The sequence below is a fragment of the Bos javanicus genome, chromosome 22 (genome assembly GCF_032452875.1).
Source record: "Bos javanicus breed banteng chromosome 22, ARS-OSU_banteng_1.0, whole genome shotgun sequence".
Lineage (NCBI taxonomy): Eukaryota > Metazoa > Chordata > Mammalia > Artiodactyla > Bovidae > Bos > Bos javanicus.
In genome coordinates, this window is record NC_083889.1 from 56,513,386 (window position 1) to 56,522,549 (window position 9,164).

General features: G+C 49.7%; 1 protein-coding gene across 8 annotated transcripts in view; it reads left to right on the top strand.

Moving 5' to 3' along the window:
• Window positions 1–6,313, top strand: part of TMEM40 (transmembrane protein 40) — a 32,708-nt gene extending 26,395 nt beyond the window's left edge. For 3 of the 8 annotated variants that reach the window (XM_061397163.1, XM_061397165.1, XM_061397159.1), the window contains 8 exons: window positions 332–385; window positions 2,956–2,991; window positions 3,356–3,400; window positions 3,760–3,807; window positions 4,492–4,563; window positions 4,647–4,721; window positions 5,222–5,284; window positions 6,156–6,313. In XM_061397163.1, the coding sequence (XP_061253147.1) occupies window positions 332–385; window positions 2,956–2,991; window positions 3,356–3,400; window positions 3,760–3,807; window positions 4,492–4,563; window positions 4,647–4,721; window positions 5,222–5,284; window positions 6,156–6,175 (413 nt within the window). In that variant the 3' untranslated portion in view covers window positions 6,176–6,313. The remainder of the gene's footprint in view (window positions 1–331; window positions 386–2,955; window positions 2,992–3,355; window positions 3,401–3,759; window positions 3,808–4,491; window positions 4,564–4,646; window positions 4,722–5,221; window positions 5,285–6,155) is intronic. The other 5 variants (XM_061397166.1, XM_061397164.1, XM_061397160.1 and 2 more) reach the window with 3 other exon arrangements.
• Window positions 6,314–9,164: the final 2,851 nt, after the last annotated feature.

The following is a 9,164-nucleotide window of genomic DNA, read 5'->3' on the forward strand; positions in this document are numbered from 1 at the left end:
TATCAACTATAAATTGCCTAGTTCAGTGTTGGTATATAGTAAGTGCTCAATAAATGGTGGCTAGTATTACTGACTTTGCACAAGGCCCAGGTCCTCTCTGGCCCCCAGTTCTTTCCTGAGCTGAACATGGTCAGCTCAGGATGTGTGAGGGGTGTCAGACAGAGTAGCAGGAAATCTCTTGTAAGGTTGTCTTTGCTTCTTGAAAACCTCCCACCTCACCCTCTACACAAGGACTCTGTTACTTTTTAAAGCTTCCAACACCAGAAGAGGGAAGCCACTCTGGGGTGCTGTCACTGGGGGAGCTAACTAACAGGTTTTTGTCTCCACCCAGGTGCTGAGCATGGGGAGCCTGACGTTTTGAAGGATGAGCTTCAACTCTATGAAGGTAATTGTTTGTCCAGTGGCTTTGGGCGAAACAGAATAAAGCAAAAGACACGAAGGCTTAGGGCCTTGTTGGGAGGAAGCAAGGTGATGAGGGTGTTTCATGAGCTGAAAGTCGTGGGCAGATGTATGAGATGGGGCAAGGTGAGTGGTTACAGCGTGAGCAGATGGAGGTGGCGACAGGAGTTTTCTACCACAGTCAGACTGTGCCAGAGTATATTCTGATCTATAGCGCGACTTTCAGGGAGACTGTCACCAGTTACCTAACCTTTTTGGATCTCAGCTTTCCAACCAGCAAGATGGAGCTTGATCAGTACCCTCTCTCTTGGAATACTGGGTTGTTTAAGCATGCATGGGAAAATTAAGGACCTGATCTCTACAACACTTACATTATAGAGTAATTGTCTCTAAGCATCGTCACTTTTACAGCAAGCAGATGTAAATATTATGCCACTTTGCTTGGTAGCACTGTGATGAAATGGAGGAATTTGTAGGAATGAACTTGTTTACCAGAAAGCCTCACAAATGCGCACTGCCAGATAAGAAAGTCTGTTTTAACTTTGTTTAATCCAGCAGTTCCATAATCTGCTTGGTCTCTTAACTCCTGATAATAACCCAAGGAATACAACAGGAAACACAGACATTCAAGAAATGTAAATGAGATGTCTTAGTGTCTGGAGAAGGCAATGGCACCCCACTCCAGTACTCTTGCCTGGAGAATCCCATGGACGGAGGAGCCTGGTGGGCTGCACTCCATGGGGTCACTAAGAGTCAGACACGACGGAGCGACTTCACTTTCACTTTTCACTTTCATGCATTGGAGAAGGAAGTGGCAACCCACTCCAGTGTTCTTGCCTGGAGAATCCCAGGGACGGGGAGCCTGGTGGACTGCCGTCTATGGGGTCGCACAGAGTCGGACACGACTGAAGCGACTTAGCAGCAGCAGTGTTCTGCATCAAGCTATTACCAATGGCTGCCACTGGGTGGCGGCATTGTACTTAATTGTCTTACTGTCTTTGAGTTTTCTGATTTTCTTTCTTTTTAACAGAAAGGGCATTATCCGATTTAGAAAAAAAAATGTTTCTAATTGCTCAGGTCGTGCAAGAAAGTTTTCACTGGATGTAAAATGAGAAACTGTTATATATATACATACACACACACACACACACACACACGCATATATTTTAAATGTTTTTTTTCTCTTCAAAAAGTAAGTCACATTCACTGTTGAACACATAAATATCATCATGTATTTGTGAATTAATTCCTCCAAGTAATGAGTTACCCCCAAGACATTGGAGGTAGTTGGTAATTACACTATGGGAGTCGCATTTCGTGCTGTTCTTGGTTGCTCTGTGTCCCCTCGGTGCCGGCCCCTCTTTGATCATTTGCAGACAGTGGTTCCGGTTTGCACATCAGCCCTGAGGACAGTTCTGCCTCCTGGATGTTTGTTGCCAGGAGTTGAGTGCCCGCTCCAGGTGTTTGTGTCCTGAGGCTGACCTGGAGGAGGGAAGTGTACAGAGTGGGGGCTGCTGCCTGCCCTGAGGGGAAGAAGATGACAGGCTAGGAGAGAAGTCACTGGGGATAGGAGAGGCCCCAAGAACCAGAGGGTGATGAGGTGGAGGGCCGCCCAGGCCAGATGAAGAGAAGGCTGCAGCCCAGCGCAGGAACAGGGCTCCACCCATCCTGGGCAGCCCCGACCAGGAGCTTGACACTGCGGTCGGGGTCCAGGGCCCCCAGAGTACAACCCAGCTTGGCCTGTAAACTCTGGGCTTGATGGGGCTGGGGCGCAGGCCTAAGTGTCCTCACCTGCGTCAGAGCAATGAACAGGCACAAATTGCAAACCGGTGGCCTGTGTGTGCAGATGTGTTTTATCTGGATCCCAGCATGTCTTTATTATTATTCCTAATGGTGCATCCGTACTCAATTGTGTCTGACTCTTTGTGGCCCCATGGACTGTAGCCCGCCATGCTCCTCTCTCTATGGGATTTTCCAGGGAGGAATACTGGAGTGGGTTGCCATGCCCTCCTCCAGAATCTTCCTGACCCAGGGATGGAACCCATGTCTCCTGCATTTCCTGCATTGTCAGGTGGATTCTTTACCACTGAGTCACCTGGCAACCCCCGTTATTCTTAATATATTTCATCAATTCAATTGTGTGACTAATAGTTTTTCACATATGGACATCTGTGAAATCGGGGTGCATCTTAAAATCACTGGCAACCCACAGTTATAATTGACGTCATTCTCACAAACCATGACATCTTTGATTGGATGGAATGTGAATTGCCAATTTTTTTATAGTCAAGAAGTTTATTTAAAAACCTGAATTTCTAGCCTCTCGTGGGACATTAGAAGACCTGTAACATGGGGCAGGCGTAACTGTGGCAGCTTTCAGGGACTGCCCTATGGCACCTGTCCCTTTAGATGGAAAAGAAGCCCTCCAATTTGCTCCAGTGCCCCCTGCAGATCAGTGGAAAGCCTCTGGGTGAGAGAGTTCCACCTTCCCTGAGGTGTAACTTCTTACCACCCAGAGCATACAAGTATATAATCACTGATTTCTGTTCTGTGCAGGTGTGCCCGGGGAGGTGGTGCCTTCAGGAGAATCAGGTAAGTGTCTGTTAGGGGTGGGGGGTCATCGGTGCTGGTATTGATGAGGTCTGGGCATCATCTTTCCCCCAAGACAGCCAGCTGCTGTCAGATGCATGACTACAAAAGATGGGACCCCATGTCCACTCTGGGCAGGGGCTCTGACCTGGGCTCCGTAGGCTGGCGGGGCTGGCTGTGGTATGAGGGGGACCAGGGGAGGTGAGAAAGGGGGTCCAGGCAAGAGCAAAGGGATTACTGATAACAGTCTATAGATAGATCCCCTGGGCACTGGAGAATCTGACAGGGGCATTTTCAGAGGTCACCTGTGGCATCTGTTAAGGGCCCAAGCTGGCCTGGGCACTAATGTTGAGTTTCTAATTTCCAGGACTCCGAAGGAGAGGCTCTACCCCCATGAGTGGTAAATATGCAGGTAGTCGGGGGTGGCCTGGATTCCAAGACCTGGGACGGACTACAAACAGCCTGGGAGGTGGGAGTGGGAGTCGGTTCCAGCAGCGATGCCGTCATTACCCAGGTTGTCATATGACCCAGAAAAGGGGCCTCCGGGCTCAGGGGACGTGGAGCAGAACAGACTCAGGCCTGTGGAGCAGGTGGGCGTCAGTAGGGGTCCAAGGACAGTTGCCCCACCTTCCAGCTTTGCCCTGACCACCCTGAAGTGAGCGCCCTCTGACCCAGGAGCTAGAACCCGGGAGAGCCCTTCTCAGTGAGGCCTCCTCAGAGAGGATCCCCCGAGTTGTTCCATTAAACACTCATCTCTCTCTTGTTCCCAAGGAGAAGTGGAGGCCTCTCAGCTAAGAAGACTGAATATAAAGAAGGACGGTAAGGAAATTAAGGTTCTAGGGCTGCTGCCACTGTCTAATTTCAATTTCTCTGGGGAGGAAGTCAGCTGGTGGCCTGGAACAAAAGTAATCACAGCCCACCTCTGCCACTGGCCTTGCAGTTCACAAACTCCTCAGCTTGGAATCAGCTTGAGAGAGTGTTCCAGTGATGCCCATTTTGCAGATATGGAGACTGAGGCTCAGGGTCAGGAAGTGGTCTCACAGCTAGTGAGAGGCGCAGCTTGGGCTTGGACCCTGGTGGTGTGCTCTTTCTGTTGTACACGGAGTCACTAGGATGAGAACTGCCCTCCAGGCCTTATGGCCATGATGGGGAGCAAGGACTGGGTGGGCTGGACTCTAGGGAAGGAATTATGAGAACAGGCGAGACCTTCTCAGCTATAGGCCTGCAATCGTGGGGGTCTCAAGGGGAAGGATGACGGTAGGAAGGGAGACCATGGTTTTATTTTATTTTCAGCCACGCTGGCAGCACAAGGGCTCTTATTTCCCCAAACAGGGATCAAACCCAAGCTCCCTGCAGAGGAAGCTCGGAGTCTTAACCACTGGGCTTCCAGGGAAGACCCTGGAACAGCGAATAAAGCTCCCGTTGAGCAGAGATAAGAATACTTTTAGTTAATTAAAAAGAGAGAGAAAGAGGTAAATAGTAACCCCACCTCTGCCTTGACAGATGAGTTTTTCCATTTCATCCTCCTCTGCTTTGCCATTGGGGCCTTGCTGGTGTGTTATCATTATTACACAGGTGAGTGGGTGGTGCGGTGCGGGAATACGGGGAGGGGGTCTGGATCTGCAGGCTGATCATTCTCTCCCTTGCTGCCCCTGCAGACTGGTTCATGTCCCTTGGGGTCGGCCTGCTCACCTTTGCCTCCCTGGAGACTGTTGGCATCTACTTCGGCCTGGGTAAGGCCCCACCGCAGGCAGAGTCTGGTGTGGGGGCAGTGGCTGGGCCGGCCACGGAGGCTCGCCAAGGGCCGGAAAGCCACGACTTAAATATTTTGTAAAGATTTCTTTATGCTCATGTTTGCTTCCTGACTGCTCTCAAGGTCAATGAGAGGTCATTGGCACAACCCCATGGAAAAAAATGGGCAGCTCCATGAAAATACAACAGAAACAGTTTAAAGTGGCAAACAAACAGAATTAGCCAGATCCTGAAAACAAGGCAGTTAATGGAGTGGGTGCCGAATTCGCCCAGTTTCCTGGCATTGTTACTGCTGTTCGTGGTTGTTTTCAATAATAATAACTCAGGCCTATTATCTAAGCTTAACCTGCTGCCTGAAATTCCATCAGAGCTCTGTTTGTATGGGTGAGGCCTTTGTCCAAAGTGGGCAGGGGGAGGTCTGCCCCTGGGGTCCCTCGAAGCGGGCACAGGGCTGCATCACCTTCCTCTCTGTTTCTGGCAGTGTACCGAATACACAGCGTCCTGCACGGCTTCATCCCCTTCTTTCAGAAGTTTCGGCTGATAGGTAACGTTCACATTCTCCCTCTGTTCACTTTGTCTCTCCCCACCGGGGTCTTCTGCTGCAAATGAGCCTTAGCATATAGGAAAGAGACAGAGCCCGGAGGTGAGGGCCTGGGTTCAAGGCCTGTTGTTGTGGTTCAGTCACTCAGTCGTGTCCGACTCGTCACAACCCCGTGGACTGCAGCGCGCCAGGCTTCCCTGTCCCTCACCATCTCCCAGAGTTTGCCCAAGTTCATGTCCATGTTCAAGTCCTCCCTCCTCCAATTTCCTATTTCTGAGGAGCCTCTTTTAGCCTCAGTTTCCTCAGCTGGAAAAATGGGTGTCATAATACCTACAGCACAAAGGTGTTATGAAAATCAAATGAGGAATGGATGCAAAAGTCCTCAGGTGTGAACCGCTGTGGAAGGGTACCGGGGACCTGGGTATTCCTCATTTGCTCAGACAACTTTGAGCCTCTCTAAACAGTATCTTCTCTGTGATTTTATTTGCTTAATAGCAACTTGTGTTGGGAGTGGGTTTTAGTTCTCCTACACTTGACCAGTGAGGAAACTGAGGCTCAGAGAGGTAGAGTGACTAGGCCGGAATCACACAGCTAGAGTGGCCGGGCAGGATTAGAGGAGATCCGCTTTCTTGACCAGCAGCTCTGTGCCTACCATTACATCACAAAACTGACGGGCCAGGGCCTGTGTGTCTCTAGGTCAGAGACTTCCATCTCCTTTAATCTCGGATGCTAAAGGAGAAACTAGCTGCAATGGTTGTGGGTCTTGACTGCCTTATGTCAGCTGTTAGGGGCATTTGCGCCTCTGGGGTAACGGTGGGGAGGAGGCCTGGCTGCCTTCAGAATCCCGTGCCATCCTGTGGGCTTTGCCTTCCAGGCGTCAGGAAGACTGACTGAGGCCAATGCCCGGTGGGCGGCCAGGCCAGGCCCCGGTGTGACCACCACCTCATCCTCTCCACCCATGAGGACAGAGCGGCGTCCTGGGAGACACGCGGGCGGGCCACACTAGAGCAATAAAGAAAGTGCTTTGCCTTCCATGTGGAGTGAACGTTGGCACCAGCTGGGCTGAGGTGTCCCTCGGGCAGTGTCTGCATGAAACCCAGATGCCAGGATGATGGCAGGAGCGGGGAGGGTGTGGGCCTGTGCCCTTCACAGGGGCCTGGATCAGCAGGGGGGTCCTGGGACATCAGTCCTGTCTGGAGACAGTAGGAGCCCCTGGGCCCTGCAAGCTGTCATCTGTCTAGGCTTGTGATTTCTCTCAAGTGCCCAGGCCATCCTGGCTTGCTGCTCTGAGGCTGGGGAGCACCACGCTGGGCCCGGGGGTGAGCCTGACACATGAGATGTTGGGGACTAAAGCCACAGCATCCGGCGTCTTCCCTCAGCTCCTCCAGGGCCAGCCCTGCTACGCCTGGACTCCACCGAGATTCAGATAAACCCTCTCTTCCCTAGACTACAAAGAGTCAGCTAAGCGTTCCTTTAGGTTTCTCGAGTGTGAGAATACATTCGGGGTCTTCTCTGACCCCACTGAGTCAGAGGGTAACCTTTTCCCACTGGACAAACTATAAAAGGGAATAAATGCGAAAAGCCTGTCATTTTAGGTCCAAGATTTCAATTGTACAGGTTTGGAATAGGAGACAGGGTTTTGCAAATATTCTTGTGAAAAAAGATCTAGAGCTGTGAGGTATTCTTAGCTCAGTAAATGCCAAAGAAGTGAGATAAGACCACAAAAAATCCATGGTAAGCTCGGGTTTCACTAATCGCGGTATAGCGTCTAGATTGAAGGAGGTGAGTATGTTCTCTTGTGCACAGTCAGGCCACACCGATAGAATGTTTTAGATTCACATGTCAGGAATGACAGTGACAAAGTAGAGAAAACACAGAAGAGGAAACCAGTGTGGATATAAAAAATAATTGGAGAACCGAGGACTCTTCAACTTGCAGCAGAGAAAAGTGGGGGCCTTCTCTGAGCTCATAGACTCTGAAGGACACTTTTCTCAAGTGCTTCCGCAGGTCCCGGCCCACTGCGTTGGTTGAATTTTCACAGCAGCCTCAATATATGTGCATCCCCCTCATTCTGCAGATGGACAAACGGAGACTCAAGGACACGGAATAACTTGCCAGGTTCCCACAGCAAGTCCGGGGCAGAGTGTGAGTGTGCCCAGGCCTGTGTTCTCCTAGGCCAGTCCCCACAGCAGGCAGAGCATCCCTGAGCCAGCCGCAGTCTCCCCCAGTATTTCTCAGCTTTGGGATGTCTCAGAGTTACAGAATATTTTTATCAAGTGAGAAAAGGAGAGCTACCAACTCCTTACTTTGCCCATTAAATAAAAATAACAGAAAACAGGGCTTCCCTGGCAGTTCAGTGGGAAAAATCTGCCTGCCAGTCAGTGCAGGAGATACAGTTCGATCCCTGATCCCGAAAGATCCTGTTTGCCTCGGAGCAGCTCAGCCCGTGTGCCACAGCCGTTGAGCCTGCGCCCTAGAGGCTGTGCTCCGCAACAAGAGAAGCCCCCTCAGTGAGAAGCCCACGCACCGCAACTACAGAGTAGGCCCTGCTCACAGCGACTAGAGAAAAGCCCGAGCAGCAACGAAGACCCAGCACAGTCAATAAATAGATTAAATTATTTTTTAAAAAATAAAAAAAAATCAACTGTCAGCATTGTTTTATAACAGAAAGGATAGTAGCCCCAAATCAAAACAGCAGGGACATTATCATCAGAAACAAAATGGGCCTTAAAATGAAAAAAAATGAAACTTTATGAACATCTTACTGGGTGTCCTTTGCCCTCCAATCACTGTGGTCTGATGAAAACTTAATCTTTTGGAAACTGTGAGACTAGAGAATTCCTCAGGACTTGTACGTTTTCTCGTTCCTGGGATTTTCCAACTCAACTCCTACACCTCAAGGGATGAAAAGCCTTGCTGCCTCCCAGAGCACCTTGTACTGCAAGAATTTTCCTGCTCTGTTCTAAGAGGCCTCTGTCAGTGAAGCTTAAGGCCTTATTTCAGGAGGATAAAGTGAGCCACGAGTAGGGAATGTTCCTGATAGTCACGGCTGTGTTCTCTCAACACTCAGCTCTCAGCTCAGCCCTGACAGCGTCACCTGGGGCCCAGCCCTCCAGCCATGTTCCTTCTTTCCAAGTTTGTTCCAGCTGTACTGGGTCGCTTGCATTTCCACACAAGCTTTAGGATCAACTTGTCAGTTTCTGCCGAGAAGCCGGTGGGAACTCTGCTGGGATCGCTTTGCACCTGCAGATCAGTTTGAAGAGGAGTATCTTCTTTTTTGTGGTGGTGGGGGGGTGGGCTTCTCAAGTGGCGCTAATGGTAAAGAACCTACCTGGCAACGCAGGAGACCTGTATTCTTGCCTAGAGAGTCTCATGGACAGGGCAACCTGGAGGGTTACAGTGCATGGTGTCAGAGTCAGACACGACTGAAGTGTCTTAGCACCCTTGCTTCTTTTTAGTGATGTATTACTTAAAAAAAAAAAAAAATGTTAGAAAAAAAAAAATCTCCCCGAATCCCAGAACTAAAATGAACCACAGATGGTATTTTGGTGTGTTTCCTGTGAGTCTTTTTAGTGCATGAGTTCATTTGTTTTGATTTCAGGCCTTTTTTTCTCTCATACATAATAAGCATTTTTCCGTTACTACATACTCTCCATAAGCATCATTTCCAGCCACTGGGCATTTCATACTTTACAGAATAACTTCTCTATATTTAGATGATAGTATCAGCAGCTGGCATTTGCTCAGTACTTGTTACGTTTCATTTCATCCTTACCATCCTGACGTCATTTCATCCTCCTCATAATTCTGAGAGATAGCACCTGTCCACCATCCCCATTGTACAGATGGGAAAACTAAGGCACGGAAAGTTGCCTTCTGAGGT